Raw genomic sequence first — 21,415 nt, 5'->3', positions numbered from 1 at the left:
CGGAAATTCTCTGACAGCGTCTAATTTTTTCGGATCCGGTGTAACACCGTTTTCTCCGATGATGTGTCCTAGATAAAGGACTTCTTGCCTTAAAAATTCATACCTATCAGGTTGTAACCTTAAATTAGCCTTACGGAGTCTATGCGCGAGCTTGTCAAATTTTGTCTCGTTTTCGCTAAGTGATCTTGCGTAAAGAACGACATCATCCAAATAGACAAACATTTCTTCGCCCTGTAAACCGGTTAAAACATGATCTATTAACCGTTGGAAGGTTGCTGGAGCGTTTTTCAAGCCAAATGGCATTCTACTGAATTCAAAATGACCGTACGGGGTCGAGAATGCTGTCTTTTCGCGGTCATCCGGATGCATTTCAAATTGGTGAAATCCGGATTTCAGGTCGAAGGTCGAGAAATATCTGGCCGCGCCGAGTTGGTCTAAGATTTTCGTTATATTGGGTATAGGATATGCGTCTCCTACTGTTTTCTCATTTAATCTCCGATAATCGATCACCATCTGCTATTTGGGAATTCTCGTTGAATCCGCTTTTTTTGGTACAATCCATATTGGAGAATTGTACGGTGAAAGAGACGGCCTAATTATTCCATCTTTTAGCAACTCAGATGTGTTTTCTAACTTCTTCCTTGTGAAACGGAGGAAATCTGTATTTTTTTGTGTGGACCGGTATGTTGTCACTTGTAACTATTCTGTGTTTCAAAATGTCGGTGCTTCCCAAAGGTTCGTCAGGTAAATGAAAAATATCAGCGTTAGCAGCTAATAATTTCGAAACTGATTCTGCCTCTTCCGTATACAGATGCTCAAGTCGGAGGAGGGATTTGACGGATTCTGCTCGAGAGGATGCTACAGATAATGCAGGTTTTGAAATATCTACTTTCGAAGTTATGTTTTCAGAGGTGGTTGCAAAAATGGTATTTATATAATGCAGATATTCGGATTGATCGGAATCGCAGACTTCGGACGAAGGATCGGAGTTATCTGATGCTGAATTCGGAAGAGTACTAGTACTATATTCAAATAATTCCAATCTCGGAATTGCTAAAGAGACGGATTTCAAAGTCGTGTTTATTACTTTAAAATGTGCTTTCCCGTTTTCATTTCTAACTAAGGCTTCACCTGCATAGACTTCTAGAGGTAGTCTCAAACGAGAAATATATCCCTCTTCGATTTCAGTGTTAACGACGTAACAGTAGCAAATTTGAGACGTTCTCGGTAGAACGCAAATATTTTCGTCTGTGAAAAACGGAATTGTTTTATAGCAAAATTTAAGACTTCCTTTTGTATAATATATGGTAGCAAATTTCGACTGTTGGATCTCTGTTCCCAAAATACCAATTGATTGTATAGGGAAATTTTCTTCTACTAAATGGAATTTAACGTCCTCCCTAAATATGCGAACCATTGCAGTGCCAAATTGAAGTGTTCTTACCTTCAATATAGCTATTGGTAATATATGTGAAATTTGAGATTAAAATAAGTAAATAGAAGAGAACACTTTGTTCACGCCCTTTAGAGTATACGTGGTCGTAAACACGTCGATCGCGTGATCTGTTGCTACATGCGATATTGCGCTATAAGGATGTAGATGCGACCGATGCCTTAATCGGTACTCCAGTGGATTGTAGTGATTTGAAAGGTGCCCTCACTGGTTATATCGAGATTGTATATTAATGGGAAGGAGGATAGGAAAATAAAACACAATAACAAATATACTTGAGTCCAGTCAGTACTAAAAAGTACGCTTTGTTTTGCTCGTTAAARAAAAGCCTTTTGACATAAAAACCCTGGTTGAAACGTTGACGAAGAATCCGTACAAATCAGGATAATTCTGGCCACATGCAGGACTGCCTTTGTCCCTCGTCGCTAGCCGAACCTAAATGATGTAGTATTGCGTAATACAAATAATTCTCCTCGATGTAGTTCTCGCAAGTCTCAGCTTTCTAAGCTAGAAGAATCTCGAGCGATGAATCACCCATGACTAATCAAGGGTGCTGCTAGGCACAAGAACGCGCTAAGCTTTATACAAAATAGCGATGCAATGCTGCACAAATCACCGAAAAGCCCGAGCATAACGCGGCTGTCGATACATGTGATTGGCGTAATAAATGTGGTGGGAAAACGCGAGCTAGAAAAAAGAAGGAGCCCTTACAAACATCTTGTCGCTACCGTGGTTACCACCAAAAACAAAGATACTGCTTTGTCGTGCGTGTCTCACGCCTTGGCAGGGCCGCACACACCCCAGCGCTTCGCCCTACTCACTCGTTGCGTAAGATACGCAACTTCCCCCCCCCCCTTGAACGGGCACCGTTCAAAATTTAAAAAGATACGCATAATATAAATACAAATTATAACACATATACATACACTGCTAACCGCATATTACGATACGTATTCAATAATAAACGCTACTAAATTACAAGAAAAATTTTTTTTTTTTTTTTTTTTTAAATCGTTTGGCAAAGAAAAAAGACGTTTAATACCGCACTTATCAAGACAGTTGGCAGGTTTCGCGGCTGCCATGCGTTTTATTTCGTCAGCTCTCGTATGTATCTTTGCGACACGTCCTAGTGGCGTTTGCTCTTTCAAATATTCCTTATTCCATCATTTCCAGAACTGCTGTCTCACCCGCTGAACGTGCTGCTATTGCGATAGATACCAAAATGATACATCCCTGTACTCGTCCTCTGGMGGACTCGGAAAATAATATCCAATTGAAAATGACTAGGTGTAAGAGCACGCAAATCGTTCAAATCATTAGACCGGTAGGTGATAAGACGCCAGTTTAGAATAGCCCCTATCTCGAGGACGTAAATTAATAATGCCTCACACGATAACATTGCTTCGCTGACAATTCTACCTAGACTAACTAGATGATACTTAAAAGATTTCCTTGCTACCTCCAATAGACCGCCAAAATGAGGTAGTGGGGAGAGATAAAATGCCACTTGAATCTTTTATTAACTAAGCTTCGCGATCACGCGAGCCTCTAATTCGTTCGCAGAATCAATAAAATTAGTCGTGCTGTCGAAATATATGTCCGAATATTTAGCATAGCGTTCCATAAGTCTACGCAAAGCGTTTTTAGTCGCTTTAACAAATCATGGGAGTATTAATGCGCCAAAAATTTCTTAACGCTCGCGCCGTAAAAATCGTGTATTTCCAATGCTTTTCCGTTACACGTTACGCTACACGCGAATCTTATCTCCTCGAGCGTGTAGAGATTTTGGCGAAACTCTTGCCATATTTTATATATATCGGGCTGAGACCTTTTCTCCCACGTTGATTTTAATTGCCATAGAAACGGCTCGCTTTATCGTATAGCCTATGTTATCTTCGGCCGCGTTTCCAATTAACACCTAATGTTTCTACCGTGCCTGACGAATCTAAATTTACGATGTTATAGTCTGTGGTATTTAAGTCTTTTAGAATCTCGGCGCAATTTAACGCCCATTGCTGAAAATGCATGCCTGCCTCTGCAGTTATCCTTATTAGTTCGTCGCGGAATCGCTTTGCCTCCCTAACTGTACGCGCTCCGGCTAACAAGTCTTTTTAGAACGATGACAGCTCTCGGGCATCGGTGAACTTCGTCGCTCGCGAGTTGATGTAAAGTACGCGTTGCTAAGAACGATGCGGAGGCTGTTCCATAAGTAACTGTATTTAATCTATATGCTTTCACAGGCTCACTTTCCTGTCGACACCAAAGTACAGTTTGGTATTTGCGATCGCGCAGGTCCATTATTATCTGCCGATACATCTTCGCGATGTCCGCGGTAATAGCGATAGCGCGTGATCTAAATCTTACTAAAAGTTTAAACAGATCCTCTTGCATGGTCGGACAAACCATTAATACTTCATTCAAAGATTTCCCGTTGCCGGTTTTTGCCGACGCGTCGAACACTACTCGCAATTTAGTCGTAAGACTAGTCGGCATTAATACAGCATGATGCGGTAAATAGAATGTATTTTCGTGGGGTCCCTCTTCTATCCTTGTCATGTGACCTAGTTATCCATATTCGGATAAGAATTTAATTTATTCATTCCTAATTTCCGGCTCGCCCGACAATAACCGCTTTAACGCTTGTAATCTTCGCAACGCGTGAAATCCTCGCAACGCGCTCACGTACGAATCGCATAACTGATTCTCTCCCTTAAATATAAGCCTTGCCACACATCTGCCTGTATCATCCCGTCGCGTGCAACTTTTATAATGCGCTTCGCACAAATTTTCCTCGTCCGACCTAATACTAGTCTTAGTTACTTCTTCAATCTTCCAGAATTTCTCCAATAATTAATTCAATTCTACTGTATTTGTGTAGCAGTTAACGCTCCGCGGACTACGCGCGGCTCCTGTTTTCATAACGAGCCATCCTGACACAGTTCCTGGTGCCATTAACTTTCATTCAATCTAATGCTCTGATMTGAGCGTCATAGTAATGTAAAAATCTCGACACCGAGACTCGCGTCGATATTTGCGTTCTCATGAAATTTGGGATCTGCTAAATGGATCCCTGCCGGCATAACTAAYTCTTCTCGCGAAATTCGTTGCAAAGATAACCGATTCGTTACAGCTGGTGATAATAAAACTTTCAATTCTACCGCCATTTTCTGCTCCCAATTTCAAAGTAAATATTGGCACGTCCATGACTTGCTTAGATATTCGTACAAAATTCCCGAAAATAAATCATTAAAAAAGGCGCTTCAAACCCGAATCAAAGAGTACAAGACACCTGTGTGATCTGCCATCAAGATCTAGCAAATGCACAACTGCCGCAGCAGCGCAAGTGCACGCAAGTGATTGAGCTTTATATGTGCATCATGCACTTCCGATACCGCCAGGATACGCAAACTCGTGATGCCCATCGTTGCACCTTCTGCAACGGCCTCTTTCACATGTAACAACTCACAATGACTGCCTTTGCACTTTTCTGCAGCAGCCTTTCTTAATGCATGTGCAAACTTATAATCAGCTTGAAAACAATTCAAGCACAAATTTGCGTTAACCACAATTCTCTTGCGCTCCTCAGGCCCGGCCCTCCGTAAAAGCTCGCACTCCGATGGATGATTGCTTCTCGCGGCATATGCCACACGAGATGGTCGCACTCAAGAAATAAACTTGAACTTATCTTTGGTCGGTACTTTGCGGCCAATTTCGCGGAGAACTACAACGCGGCTCGTCACGCATCGCTTTCCTTATACGAAAATTTTTCTCAGGTCCAAACGGCGCGTTTCTTCTGCTATTGTCAATCCTCCTCGGCTTTTCTGCCGGCGTGGCGCTTACTAGCGCACTTCCCCAATCGCGTAAAAATACCGCAGACTCGTCCACCGTCGGTAAAGCATCTCGGGAATACCGTTGTTTCCATTAAATACGTGTTGCAGAATCCACTCGCGAGAGATGTACGGCAATAGGAAATTGATTGAAAAACACTTTTTTAGTCGCCACTAATGCCCTATAATTTGCATTCAGCGCATCGGACGCGGCAATTAAAGACGAGGGAAATTCACTGTCAATCGGGGGACCCTCCAAAATAGCTCGCACGTGCTTATTTATCAATATTAACGGATTGTCATAGCACTCGACTAAGGTCTTCCACGCAATCGGATAATTATCCGCGGTAATTTCCAGAACTCTTATTTTCTCCGCGGCCGGTCCCGATTAGCATGATTTCAAATATGCAAACTTTTGTATATCTCGAAGCGCGGTATTATCTCCTATCACCGATTGAAACGTGTCCGCGAAACTCGGCAATTCCTCACACTGCCCGTCAAAATGAGGTAATTTTACCGCCGGTATTCTGTAAATTCTATCTACGGACGGACTACTAACCGTAGTGCTAGCTGGAGACAACAGATTCGCGGTAGGCGAATTTGTGCCTAAGGTGGCTATCGATTCAGCTCTATTAATGATCAACTCCGCCTCCGCCTTAGCATCGATGACTGACTCTACATTATTGTGAATTTCGTCAACCAGCGTTTCCATCGCTTCACCGGAAGTCTTTTCATCAACTCCTCTAATATTGCTACATTATTCTTATCAACTTTGGAAATTCTAAGCTTTAATTTCATTATATCGCCCGGGCTAGTACGATCTATTTTGCTCACCGCCTTTTGAAATTGCGCGACTTCTTTCTTTACATACTCTAATCTCCGTACAACGCGCTCGACATCACAACGTGCACTAATCGAACGAGGCATTTTCACGACAGAAGGCGAAATTAAGAGGAGAAAAGAGAGGAAAAATACGACTTCGAAGAATGATCAAGCAACAGAAATTACAAAACTCACGTGAATCCTCTGAATAAAGTGTCCCGTGCAGCGTACTCACGCACCGGAACTATAGAAGCTTCTCGGCTTGTAGTGATGACGCAATACCTCCTTTGTTGCTCGATCAGAAGTCTTCCATTGCCTCTTTCTCCTCCGTTGAAGAAGACTGTATGCACAATAGACGCCGGACGAAGAGTGGGGAGGAAGCTTCCGCGATATGTCTCGAAGGACCAACAAATGCTGCTGCGACCGATGCCTTAATCGGTACTCCAGTGAATAGTAGTGAATCGAAAAATGCCCGTGTGGGTGATATCGAGATTGTTTATTAATGGAAAGAAAGATAGGAAAAGAAAACAAATGTATTTGAGTCCAGTCAGTACTAAAAAGTACGCTTTGTTTTGCTCGTTAAAGAAAAGCCTTTTGACATAAAAACCCTGGTTGAAACGTTGACGAAGAATCCGTACAAATCAGGATAATTCTGGCCACATGCAGGACTGCCTTTGTCCCTCGTCGCTAGCCGAACCTAAATGATGTAGTATTGCGTAATACAAATAATTCTCCTCGATGTAGTTCTCGCAAGTCTCAGCTTTCTAAGCTAGAAGAATCTCGAGCGATGAATCACCCATGACTAATCAAGGGTGCTGCTAGGCACAAGAACGCGCTAAGCTTTATACAAAATAGCGATGCAATGCTGCACAAATCACCGAAAAGCCCGAGCATAACGCGGCTGTCGATACATGTGATTGGCGTAATAAATGTGGTGGGAGCACGCGAGCTAGAAGAAAAAAGGAGCCCTTACAAACATTTTGGCGCTACCGTAGTTACCACCAAAAACAAAGATACTGCTTTGTCGCGAGTGTCTCACGCCTTGGCAGGGCCGTACACGCCCAGGTGCTTCGCCCTACTCACTCGTTGCGTAGGATACGCAACAAATTCTCTTTCCATTAGAAAAAAAGTACCTAAATAATTAAATCTCTATCTGTTTGAATAAAAGTACTAAACTCATTAAATCTCTTTCTTTTGAAATAATAGTTCTTAACCCAATAAATCTCTTTCCGTTCGAATGAAATTACCTAACATAATAAATCTCTTTCTATTTGAATAAAAGTACTTTTCTTTTGAAATAATAGTTCTTAACCCAATAAATCTCTTTCCGTTCGAATGAAATTACCTAACATAATAAATCTCTTTCTATTTGAATGATAGTACCCATCCCTGGAAACCTCTTTCTTTTTTAATGAAAGTACTTTACTCTTTAAATAAATGTCCCTAACTTATCAAATCACTTTCTGTATGAATAAGAGTTCTAAACTATCTAAATCTTTTTTTATTTAAATGAAAGTTCTTAACCTATAAGATCCCTTTTCATTTGAATTAAAATTCTCAACTCTTTAAATCTCTTGCCATTTGAATGAAAGTACTCAGCTCATTAAATCTTTTTACATTATAATGAAAGTACTTAACTTATCAAATCATCTTAAATTTGGATGAAATTACTAAACACATAAAATCTCTATCTATTTAAATAAAAGTTCTAAGCTCGTTAAATCTCTTTCCATTTGAATATAAGTACTCGTCTCATTAAATTTTTTTCTTTTTAAACAAAAGTAATAAATTCATCAAATCTCTTTCAATTTAAATAAAAGTACTTAACTTAATAAATCTCTTTCTATTTGATTGAAAATACTTTACTCTTTAAAACTATTTTTATTTAAATGAAAAAACTTAACTTATCGAATCTCTCTGTATTTGAATGAAATTACTAAACTCAACAAATCTATTTCAATTTGATTAGTAGATCTCCACACATCAAATCTTTATTAATTTCAATAAAAGTATAAGACATTTTAAATCTTTTTTCATTGAAATAGAAGTGCTCAACTTAACCAATCTTTTTCCATTTAAATGAAAGTACTTCACTCAAGTAATCTCTTTCTATTTAAACGAAAGTATTAAACTCTACAATTCTCTTTCTATTTGAGTTTAAGTACTTAACTTATCAAGTCTCTTTCTATTTAAATTAAAGTTTTAAACTTATCAGATCTCTTTTAATTTAAATAAAAGTCCTCAGCTAATTAAATTTTTTTTCATGGGGAATAAAGTACTCAACTTATCAAATCTTTTTCCATTTAAATGAAAGTATATAACTCATTAATTCTCTTTGTTTAAATAAATTTACTAAACTCATTAAATCTCTCGATTTCAGTGTAAGTACTTAACTAATTAAATCTTTTTCCATTTAAATGAAAATACTCTACTAATCAATCCTCATTCCGTTTAAATGAAAGTGTTTAACTCATCAAATCTCTTTCTATTAAAATGAAAGTACTATACTTTTTAAATCTCATTCTATTTAAATGAAAGAACCTGACTCATCAACTCTATTTTCATTTGAATAAAAAAACTTAATTTATCAAATCTCTTTCTAATTAAATGTAAGTACTTAAGTCATTTAATTTCTTTTTATTAGAATAGAAGTACTAAACTCATAAAATCTTTTTCTAAATAATTGAATGTACACAGCTAACCAAATTTCTTTCTATCTGAATTAAAGTACCCAAATATTCAAATCTTTTTTTATTCCGATAAAAGTAATTACCTAATCAAATCTCTTTTTATTTTAATAAAAGTACTACACTTATAAGATCTCTTTCCATTCTAATGAAAGTACCTTACTCATCAAACCTCTTTTAATTTCAATAATAGTACATAACTAATAAATTTATTTTTATTTAAATAAAAGTAACCAACTCATCAAATCTCTCTCGATTTGAAAGAAAGTACTTGACTCATCAAATATCATTCCATTTAGATAAAAGTACTCCACTTATCAAATCTCTTATTATTTAAATAAATGTTCGCAACTCAATAATCTCTTTCTATTTAAATAAAAGTACTGAACTTATCAAATCTCTTTCTGTTTTTATAAAAGTACTCAAATCATTAAATCTCTTTTCTTTTGAATAAAAGTAATTAATTTATCAAATATTTTTCTATTTAAATAAAAGTGCTAAACGCCTTAAATATCTTTCTATTTAAATAAAAGTACTTACCTCATAAAATCTTTTTCTATTTGAATAAAAGTACAAAACCCAATAACCTCTTTCTGTTGAAATGAAAGTACTAAACTTATCAAATCTTTTTTCATTTAAATGAACGTTCCTGACTTATCAAATCCTTTTTAATTTAAATGAAAGTACTTAACTCATCGAATCTTTTTTTTTTTAAATGAAAGTATTCAACTCATTAAATCTCTTTTTATTTGAATGAAAGTACTAAACTAATCAAATTTCTTTCTACTTTAATAAAAGTAATGAGCTCATAAAAATTCTTGTTTTTTAAATAAAAGTACTCAACAAAAAATGCAACTGCAACTGCCACTGCACATGCACATGCAACCACAAATACAACAGCAACTAAAACTGCAAATAAAAATGCACTAGCAGTGGAACATTTATTAGCAGCTACAATTGCAGCTTCAATTGCTACTACTCTTGCAACATTAACTACTCATACAACAGCAACAGACAATGCTTTAGCAAATGTAGGTGAGACTGCTTCTAAACTTAAAATTGCAACAGCATTTGGTACTGCAAAAACAACAGCAACTGACTGCTCAGGCAACACAAACTGCAACTGCAACTGTAAATGCTCAGGCACCTGCAATTGCAAATGCACAGCTAAGTTATACTGTAACTGTAGCTGCAACCTTATTTGCATTTGAAACCGCAACTGCACATTACCCTACACTGCAACGCCTACTGCAAAAGCAACTGCAACTGACAACTGCAACGGCAATTGCACATGCACAAGCAACTAACTATTCAAAATCAACTTTAAATGCAACAGTACATGCAACTGCAACTGCAGCTGCAAATGCAACTGCCATTTATTCTGCGATTGCACTTAATACTGCAAATGGAATAGCAACTGCAATTGCCACTGCAAATGCATGGGAACTTGCCATTGCACAATCACAGCAAAATTACACTACAACTACAATTGCGACCATATTTGCTTCTTTAAAATAATCTGCACATGAACCATTTACTGCACATGCATTTGCAAATGCCACTGCATTACCAAAAGCAACTGCTACTGCTAAATTACCTTTAAAATAAAATTCACCTAAAACTTTAAATAGAACGGCTACTGCAACTGAAATAGAACCTGCAATTAAACATGCATCGGCTACTGCAACTGCCACTGCAAATGCATTACAAACTGCCAATGCAACAGCAACAGACTATGCATTAGCAAATGCAAGTAAAACTGCTTTCTTACCTAAAACTGCCACAGCATTTTCTGCTGCAACTACAACTGCAACTGCAACTGCGCATGCAACCGAACATGCAGCTGCTACCTTAACTGTTACTGCATATGCAACAATACCAGCATCTGCAACTGGAGCCGCATATTCACCTGCAAATACACTAACAACTGCATTTGTACAAGCAACTTTACTGCACATGCAACTGCAACTGCACTAAAAGTGCTAATGCAACTGCAACTGCATATTGAACTAAAAATACCCCAGCAACTGCAACTGCACATGCAACTTCAACAAAAACTGCAAATGCAAATTTAAATACAACMACTTATTTCTATGCAACTACAAATTCACATGCAACTGCAACTGCACTAAAAGTGCTAATGCAACTGCAACTGCATATTGAACTAAAAATACCCCAGCAACTGCAACTGCACATGCAACTTCAACAAAAACTGCAAATGCAAATTTAAATACAACAACTTATTTCTATGAAACTACAAATGCCTATTCAACTGCTACTGCAACAGGATTTTTTATTGCAACTGCAACTTTATAGGCAAATGAAAATGCAATAAAAACTGCAACTCTCGCTGCAGCTTTAACTGCAGATGCAACTGCAACTGCACAATCTACCGCCACTGCTACTGCTACAGAACATGCAGATACAACTGCAATTTTACCCGCCAACCTAAATGCAAATAAATCTGAAGCTGTACATGCAACTGCACTTGAACATTTCACTGCAACTGCAACTGCTAATGCACATGCTATTGCATTAAGTCATGACATGCGTATGATACTTTAAAAAAAGTGTTGTTTCCCTCGCAACTGAAAATTCCACTCTACATGCAGCTGCTATTGCAACTGCAACAGCAAAAGTAACTAGACACACATTTAAGACTGCTACTGCAAATGCACATGCAAGTGCAATTAAATCTACATATGAAGCTATACTGCCTATTCAACTGCAAATGCAACTGCATCAGGAAGAAACCTGCAGCAGCATATTTCAAAGCAAATACAGTAGCAAATTTAAAAGCACTTGCAACTGTAACAGCAACTGCATCAGAACATGCAACAGCCACAGACCATGCCACAGCAGCTAGTACTCTAAAAGCACATGCAGCGGCAAGTGCACAGTAAACTGCAATATCAACTACACTTACAAATGATACTGTACTTGCAACAGTACATGCAACTACAACTGCAACTGCAATAAAAACTGCAAATGCAACTGCTACTGCAACTAAAACTGTTAGAGAAACTGCAACTGCACTTGTAACTACAACTGCAACTACTAAAGAAAATGTAACTGCATCTTTTTCTACAACTTCTACTGCACATAAGACTGCAACTGCAACAGCAACAGCATCAGAAAATGCAAATGCTATTGCAACTTTACCGGCAAATGCACATCTTTCCTTAACTCGAACTTGCATAGGCTACTGCAACTGCAACAAAACCTTCAACAGCACATGTAAAAGTAGCTGTCCCTAAAACAGCACATAGTATTGCAAATGCGCCAGCAATTGCAACTGCACATTTACTTCCCACTGCCACTACAACTTCACATGCAAATGCAGATTTAACTGCAACTTTAACTGCACATGCCCTTGCAACTGCACACGCAACTGCTTTAGCCCAAGCAACTGCCCATGTTACGGCGTCTGCTACTACTACAACAAATGTAACTGCTTTTGCATCTTTGCATGCTACTTCACATAATAATTCAACTGCAAATGCCACTGCAACTAAAACTGCACATGCCCTTTCAACTGCAAAAGCAACAGCAACTGCCACTGCTACTTTGTTTGCAACTGCAACTAATAATGCACATGCAACGAAAACTGTATCTTTACATACAGTTACGCATGAAACCGCAGATAAAACTGCTACTGGAACTGTACATGCTCCGTCAATTGCACATCTATCTGTATCTAATCTAGCAAATGTACATTTTACAGCAAATATAACTGCAACTGTCATTGCACAAGCAACTGCAACTCTACATGCAACATCAACCTAATCTACAACAACAAACTCTACTAGACAAGCCCTTGCAACTGCAAATTTAATTGCAACAGCAACTGCAACTTCGACTTTACGGGCTACTGCATATGCAGCTTAACCTGAACGTACAACAGCTAATGCAATTGCAACTGCCAATGCACATGCACCAGCAATTGCACATGAATCGGTAAATGCCACTATACCGGCAACTGCAGCTGATACTTCCACTGTAACTCCACTGCAAATGCACTGGTAACAGCAACTAAAACAACAACTGCATCTGCAACATTAAATGCTACTGCAACATCATCATTACCTGCTACTGCAACTGCTTCTGCGTCTGCTAATTTAACTGCAAATGAAACAGCACATGAAACTGCAACTTTATCTTGCTTTTGTTCTTCAAATAAACATGCAAATTATTTTCTACTGCAACAAAAACTGCTATTGAAACTAAATATGTACCTGCCACAGAAAATAAGAAATCACCTGAAAGTGCAGCTGCTCTGGCAACTACAATTGTAACTTCAACAGTAAATGCCACTGAAACTTTAACCGCAAATGCAACAGCATCTGCAACTGTCACTTTAACTGCTACTAAAACAGCACATGCAACTGCAACTGCAATTGCTAGTAAACATGCTTCTAAATTTAGCAAAGCAACAGCAACTAAAATTTAAACAGTACATGCTATCGCAACTGCTACTACAAAAGCAACTAAATTAGCATATGACACTATTCAGAGAACCGGCAACTGCACATGCATCTTTACCTGCAAATGAGACAGTACATGCAGAGTAAACTGCAAAATCACATGCATCAGCAACTGACCTTGCAACTGCAACTGCAACTTAATCAGAACATAAATCAGCAACTGCACAGTAAACTGTAATATCAACTGCAACTGCCAGTTCTACTGTTCTTGCATCTGTACATTCCACTGAAACTGCAGCTGCTATTAAAACTGCAAATGCAACTGCTACTGCTACTAAAAATGTTACAGCAAATTTAACTGCACATGTAACGGCAACTGCAATTGCAAACTTATCTGCAACTCAAACTACTACTGAACATGCAACTACAACTGTATCTTTAGATGCAACTGCGCATGAAACATCAAATGCAATTGCTACTTGAACTGGACATGCTCCAGCAATTGCACATAAATCTGTTACTGACCAAGCAACCGCACATGCTACAGCAAATGTAACTGCAACTGCCACTATACAAGCAACAGCATCTTTACATGCTATTGTAACTTAAACTATATTAACAAATTTACCTGGACTAGCCCCTGCATTTGCTAAAAAAACTGCCACTGCTGCTGCAAGTGCAAGGGCCACAGCAACTTCTACTTTAACTTTACGTGATACTGCGTATGCAGCTGAAACTGTACGTGCAATAGCGAGTGCAACTAAAACTGCAAATGCAACTTAACCAGCAACTGCAACTAAAGCAGCCACTGCAAATAAAACTTTTACTGCAACTGCCACTCCAAATGCACTTGCAACTGCGACAACAACAGCTCATGTATATGCAATTTAAAATGCACTACTAACTGCAATTGCAAATGCAACTAAGATTGCACATGCTACTGCTTCTGCAAATTCAAATACAAATGCAACTCAAAAGAAAACTGCAACTGCACATGCAACTGCAATTACTTTAGCACAGGCATAAGCCACTTTAAATGCAAAACTTATTGCGATAGCAAATGCACCGGCAACTGCAGACGTAACTGAAAGTGAACATGCTACTGCAACTGCAAATGAAACTGTACATGCAGCTGCTACTGCAACTGCAATTGCCCATGCTAACGCAACTGCTACTGTTACAGCACATGCAAATGCAACTGCAAATTTACCTGCAATTGCAACTGCAAATTTATCTGCAACTGCACATGCAACTGCATCTGCACATTCCACAGCAACTGCCACTGCTTTTGCACATGCTAAAAAAGCTACAACAGCAAATGTATATGCTACTTTAAATGAAACAATAAATGCAACTGCAAATGCACCTGCGATTGCAGTCGCAACTGCATTTATTCATGCAACTGCAACTCATATTGCAACTATACATGCAGCAGCTACTGCAACTAAAACTGCACTAGTAATTAGACACAAATCTGCGACTGCCACTGTAAATGTAAAGGCAATTGCATATAAGAATGCATATGCAGCTTTACTGCTTATAAAACTGCAAATGCTACTGCAGTAGAAAAGGCAACTGCAGCATCATATTTCACTGCAAATGCACAAACAACTTCAAATCAACATGCAACTGCACATGCCACTAAATCTGCAAATTTAAATACAACTGTAACTAAAACGGCAAATAAAGCTGCAAAAGCAACTGCTACAGCACATGCTACTGCTACTCTTACTGTAACTACAACTGTAGATGCACCTGCTACTGCACATGCAACCCTATCTGCAACTAACACTGCACATGAAATTGCCACTGCAACTGCTTTTGCAACTGCAACTTTAATAAGATATGCAACAAAAACTGCTAATCTAGCAGCAACTAAACATGCATCTGCATCTGCAACTAAATTTGTACATTTAACTGCAGCAACCCTAGCCTATAAAACTGCAAATTCTACTAAACAGGGAACTGCCAATGCTCTTTAAACTGCTTATGCTACGGTTACTCTTACTGCCACTTTAACTGAAGATGCAACTGCAACTGCCACTGCTAGGGCACATGCTACCGCAACTACAACTTACTATGCATTTTCAACTTTCAATGCACTAAAATCCGGAATTGCATCTGCAACTGCTATTGCACAGTCTACTTAAACTACAACAGCACATGCATATGTTACTCCAAATGCACCACTTACTGCAATTGCAAATGCACCTTTAACTGCAGATGCAACTGAACTGCACATGCAACTAACACTGTAACTGCAACTGCACTTGAAACTAGACACACATCTGCGAATAAAACTGCAAATGCACAGGCATTTGCATATTAGACCTTATATGCAGCTTCACAGCCCATACAACTGCAAATGCCACTGCAGCAGAAAAGGCAACTGCAGCAGCATATTTGACAGCAAATAAACAAGAAAATTTAAGTGCACATGCAACTGCATATGCAACTTAATCTGCAAATTTAAATAAACCTTTAACTAAAAAGGCAACAAAAGCAGAAGTTGCAACTGCTACTGCTCATGCTACTGCTACTCTTAATGCAACTACAAATGCAGATAGACCTGCAACTGTACATGCAACTGCAACTGCTACTGCAGCTGCACATTTATATGCAACTGCAAAATAACCTGCAACTACAATTGCAAATGCAACTGCAACTGCAAATGCAACTACAACTGCAACAGCAAATATTTTTGCCGCGACAATTGCAGCAGCAAAAAAAACTGCAACTACAACTGTGACTGCAATTGCAACTGCAACAGCAAATTAAAATGCTTCTACACCTGCAAATGCAAAAAGCACTGCAACTGCCACAGAAAATGTACCTGCAACTATACCTGTACTTTGAGCTGCACAGTTAACTGCAGAAGCAACTGCCCAGTAAACTGCAAATTCAACTGCAACGAAAACTTTACATGCCAAAGCCACAAGCTATGCACCAGAAGCTGCAGCTTAAACAGCACGTGAACCATTTAAAGCATATGAAACAATAACTGCATTAGTAACAGCACATAAAACTGCACTTGCAGCTTTCCAGACAACTAAAACTAGCACTTCTACTGCAACTGCAAATGCAACTGAAATTGCAATTAAACATGCATCTGCAATTGCCTATGCAAAAGCAACTGAAACTTGAGCACCATTAAGCTGCAATTTTAATTGCACCTGCAAATGCAGCTGCCAGTACCCAAGCAATTGCACATAAAACAGCAAATGCAAATATAACTGCAACTTTATTAGCAGTTGCAACTGCCTCTGAAACTAAAACTGCAACTGCACAGGAATCTGCAACTGCAAATGCAAATATACATGCAGCTCCTAGCACAACTGCCACTGCATATGCAACTATACAAACATATGCGACTGTAACTGCAAATGCACACGCAATTGCAATAAAAACTGCATATGCAGCTTCTCAGAACATACAAATGCAAATGCCACAGCAGCTTTAAAGGCAACTGCAGCAGCATAATAAACTGCAAATACGCAAGCAACTTTAACTGCAAATTCAACTGAAACTGCATTTATAACTGTACATGCTGCTGGTACTTCTACGGCAACTGCACTTGCCATTAGACATACAACTGCGACTGCCACGACAAATGGACATGCAATTGCTAATAAAACATCTTATGCAGCTTCACTGCACATTCAACTGCAAATGCTATTGCCACTGCACATGACACTGCACAAGAAAATAAATCTGCAAATGCATATGTTACTTGACTTATATCTGCAACAGCAACTGCCAATTAAAATGCAACTTAACATGCATCTGCATCGAAGTCTGAAATAACACATGCAACTGCATATTAAACTGTAAATAAACAAGCAACTGCAACTACCTATGCAACTGCAAAATGAACTGCACATGCAACTGATACCTTACCAGCACATGCTACTTAAAGTCTATCTGCAACGCAAACTGCAAATGCAAATGCTGCATCACATGCAGCTGCACCCGCTACTTTAAATGATCATGCAACTGCAATAGCAACTGCACATGCCAAATGTTTTTTATCAGCAACTTATATGCAAATGTTACTGAGCATGCAGCTGCAACGTAAACTGCAAATGCAATTGAAAATTAAACTGCAAATGCTACTTAAATTGCAACTACTTATGCAAATGCAGCTGCTACTCGAACACATAAGCTGCTGCAACGAAAAATGTCACTGGACAAGTAACTGCAACTGCACTGCACATGCTAATGCAACTGCAACTGCATCGAAAAATGCTACTGCAGCTGAATATTTGACTGCAAATTTATCAGCAACTGCCACTGCACATGCAAGTGCACTTTACATGCTCAAGCAACTGCAAATGCACATGCAAATGCAATTTAAACTGCACAGGCAAATGCAGATATATCAAAATATATTTTTGCTACTGCAAATGCACATGCAACTGCTACTTTACCATGAACTTTCATTGCAAATGCAACTACATATGTAAATAAAAATGCATAAAAAACTGCCATTGCCACTGCACATACAATTAAAATTACTAATGCATATGTAACTACTCTTTACATGCAAATTCTACTGCTACTTTAACTGCAAATGCAACTGCAAGTGCATTTGCCACTGTACGCGCTGCTCCTACTGCAACGGCAACTGTACTTGCAATTAGACATACATCTGCGACTGCAACTGCAAATACAGCTGCAATTGCAAGAAAACATTTTATTCAGCTTCCCTGCACATTTAACTGCAAATTCTACTGCTACGGCAAATCCAACTGCATTTCACATGCTATAGCAACTGCGAATGCACATGCAACTGCGACAGAAACTGCAATTGCAAATTTAACTAAAACTGCAACTGAACAGGCCAAAACAAACGCAACAGAAGCTGCACATAAAGAGGTAACTGCATCTGCAGATGCCAGTGTTATTACAGCTGTTTATAAAAATGCAACAGCCAATGCAATAGCAAATATTTTTGCATGTGCTTCTACAACAGCACAAACAACTGCACTGCACATATACCTGCAACTGCCACTGACACTGCAGATGAAACTACAATGGCATCTGCACATGCGACTGCAAATATACCTGCACATTTAAATGCAAATAGAACAACATATTTCTATGCAACAACAAATAAACATGCAACTTTTACTGCAAAAGGAACTTTTATTGCAACTTCATCTACAAATGCAAATAAAAATGCATTAACAACTGCAACTGCAACTGCACATGCTACTACAACTCTAACTGCAACTTCAACTGCAGAGGCAACAACAACTGCACATGCTACTACAAGTGCTACCGCAGTTCACATCCATATGCAACTGCAAAATAACCTGACACTACTATTGCAAATGCCAATGCACATGCAACTACAACAGCAACTGCACATGCAACTGCCACTTAAGTTACACATTTCAATGCAACTGCAAATGCACTAGCAAATGCAATTTTAAATGATACTTTTACTGCACAAGCAACTTCACTGCACACGCAACGGCAACTGCAAATGCAACTTGAACTGCAAATGCCACTTTAAATGCATATTTTATTGCATTTGCACATGCAACTGCAACTAAAACGGCACATGCAAATGCAAATACAACTACATATTTCTATGCAACTGCAAATTAGCATGAAACTGCTACTGCAACAGAAACGTTTATTGCAACTGCAACTACATATTCAAATAAAAATGCAATAACAACTGCAACTGTAATTGCACATGCTATTGCATTTACAAATGCATATGTTACTGCTGTGCACATGCAAATTTAACTGCTACTTTAACTGCAAATGCAAATACAACTGCAACTAGAAAGGCAACTGCAACTAAGAATGCAATTGCCACGGCACACGCAGCAGCAACTGCAACTTTAGTGGCACATGCACTGCAAATGCAACTTTAGTGGCACATGCACTGCAACTGTAACTGCACATAAAACTTGACTTATATCAGCAACAGAAACTGCAACTGCAAATGTTACTTCGTTTAAGGCTGCAACAGATACTGCAACTGCAATTGCAAATGAAATGGCAAATGCTACTCTAACTGCTTCTTCACAAGTAAATGCAAACGCTACTGCAACTGCACATGCAACTGCCACTTATGTTTTTTATTACATTTCTTTTAAATTTTCAACTGTTACTGTAACTAAAAATGCACATGCAACTAAAACTTATACTGCACATGCTTCTTTTCTTATATTTGCAACGGTAACTACAAATGCAAATAAAACTTTACATGCAGCAGCAACGAAAATTGCAACTAAACATGCAACTGCAACTGAACTGCACATTCTACTGTAACTGCAACTAGACTGCACATGCTTCTGTAACTACAACTGCATCTAAAACTGTTATTGCAGTTGCATATTAAACTGCAAATAAACTAGCAACTGCTTTTGTACATGCAGTTTTACGGCAAATGCAACTGCAACTGCACAGAAACTGTAAATGCAACTGCAACTGCATCTGCTATTGCACATTCCACTGAAACTACCGAAGCTCATGCATATGGCACTTCAAAAACACTATTTACTAACATTGCAAATGCAACTGCAACGTCACATGTAACGGCATCTGCAAATGCAAACACACTTGCAACTAAAAAGAAAGTTGCAACAGCACATGAAACTGCAACTGCACATGCAACTCAAACTGTCACTGCCACTGCACATGCTACTGTATCTGCCAATGCAAATACAACTGCAACTTAATATGTAGCTGCAATTGCCTATGCAACGGAAACTAAAAATACAACGCTAAATGCAACTGCACATTCAACTGTAACGTACCATGCAGCGGAAACTTTAACTGCAAAGAAACATGCAACTGCCTCCACAATTAAAAATGGAACTGCAACTAAAAAGGCGAATGCATCTGCAGATGCCACTGCAACTTCATGTTCATAGGCAATTGCGAATTAACCTGCAACTACAACTGCAAATGGAACTGCATATAAAACTGCAACTGCAACTTTACATAACATTGCAACTGAATCTCTAACTGCAACATTCAAAGCAACTGCAACTGTATATGCAGCTACAGATTGAACAGTACTTGCCACTGCTAATGCAGATGCMCCTGCCACTGCACATAAATCTGCATTTACAACTGCACATGCAACTGCATTGCTTAAGCTACTGCAACTGCAACAAAAACTGCACAAGCAGCTGCAGATGCAACCGCAAATAAAACTGACACTAAAACTGGTAATAAACATGTCTACGCTAATCCACAAGCAATTGCAATTGCAGATGCTAATAAAACTGCACTCGCAACTGCTCTGTAAATTTTACTGCAACTGTTACTGCAACTTAAAATGCAGCAGAACCTGCATATTTTTTTGCAAATATACCAGCAACTGCAACTACAACTGCTACAGCAACAAAAAATTTAACAAAAAATACAACTACAGATGACTATGCAACTGCAAATGCACTTGTAACTTCTACTGCTACAGTAACTTTAAATGCAGCTGAAACTACATTTCTAAATGAAAATAAACTAGCAACTGCATTTGCAACAGCACATGCAACTACTACTTATGTTTTTTATTAAATTTCTTTTTAAATTTTAACTGTTATTTTAACTGAAACTGCACATGCAACTAAAACTATTACCGCACATTCAACTGCTACAACAACTACACACGACACTACAACAGCAAATGCAACTTGAAGGGCCAATAAAAATTTTTATTGAAATTTTTTAATTTTTATGTGTACGAGCAAATAAAAATTTACCCCGCACAAGCGGCTGAAACTAAAACTGCACATAATTATGCATATGTAAATCCACAAAAAACTGCAATTAAGAGTGCAACTGCAACGGAACATGCACATGCACCTGCAAATTAACATGCAACTGCTACTGAAACGGTAACTTTTAGGAAATCTGCATCTACATATGTCAATAAAAATGCATTAGCAATTGAAACTGCAAATGCAACTGCCACTGCATTTGAAACTGCAACTGCAGTTGCAAATACAGTTGCTCATCAATCATCTACTGCAAACTGCAACGGCAACTAAAACTGCCAATAAAAATGCAACTGCATCTGCAACTTTACATGGAATAGCTACAGCAACTGCTACGCTGCCTGCTATTTCACAATGCAAAGTAAAATGAATCCGTAACTGCACATGCTACTGCAAATGCTAATGAACTGCAACTACAACTAAACTGAAACTGCCCATGACCTTGCGACTGCAAATAAAC

At 38.5% G+C, this 21,415-nt stretch overlaps 2 protein-coding genes across 2 annotated transcripts; both read left to right on the top strand.

Annotated features, from left to right (window-relative positions):
- The first annotated feature begins 6,372 nt into the window (after positions 1 to 6,372).
- Positions 6,373 to 11,354, top strand: LOC106791404 (uncharacterized protein YBL113C-like). Its single transcript, XM_014757022.1, has 4 exons — positions 6,373 to 6,444; positions 9,858 to 10,255; positions 10,421 to 10,724; positions 11,106 to 11,354. Exons 1-4 carry the CDS (start codon positions 6,373 to 6,375, stop codon positions 11,352 to 11,354), a joined length of 1,023 nt encoding a protein of 340 aa, XP_014612508.1.
- Positions 11,355 to 11,461: 107 nt separating this feature from the next.
- Positions 11,462 to 12,575, top strand: LOC106791403 (uncharacterized protein P19A11.02c-like). The gene is made up of 3 exons (XM_014757021.1): positions 11,462 to 11,688; positions 11,809 to 12,026; positions 12,076 to 12,575. The coding sequence occupies exons 1-3, from the start codon at positions 11,462 to 11,464 to the stop codon at positions 12,573 to 12,575; spliced, it is 945 nt and encodes a 314-aa protein (XP_014612507.1).
- Positions 12,576 to 21,415: the final 8,840 nt, after the last annotated feature.

Source organism: Polistes canadensis, unplaced genomic scaffold (assembly GCF_001313835.1).
Source record: "Polistes canadensis isolate GaletaPanama2010 unplaced genomic scaffold, ASM131383v1 scaffold_304, whole genome shotgun sequence".
Classification (NCBI taxonomy): domain Eukaryota; kingdom Metazoa; phylum Arthropoda; class Insecta; order Hymenoptera; family Vespidae; genus Polistes; species Polistes canadensis.
This window is presented reverse-complemented; position numbering and strand designations above follow the sequence as displayed.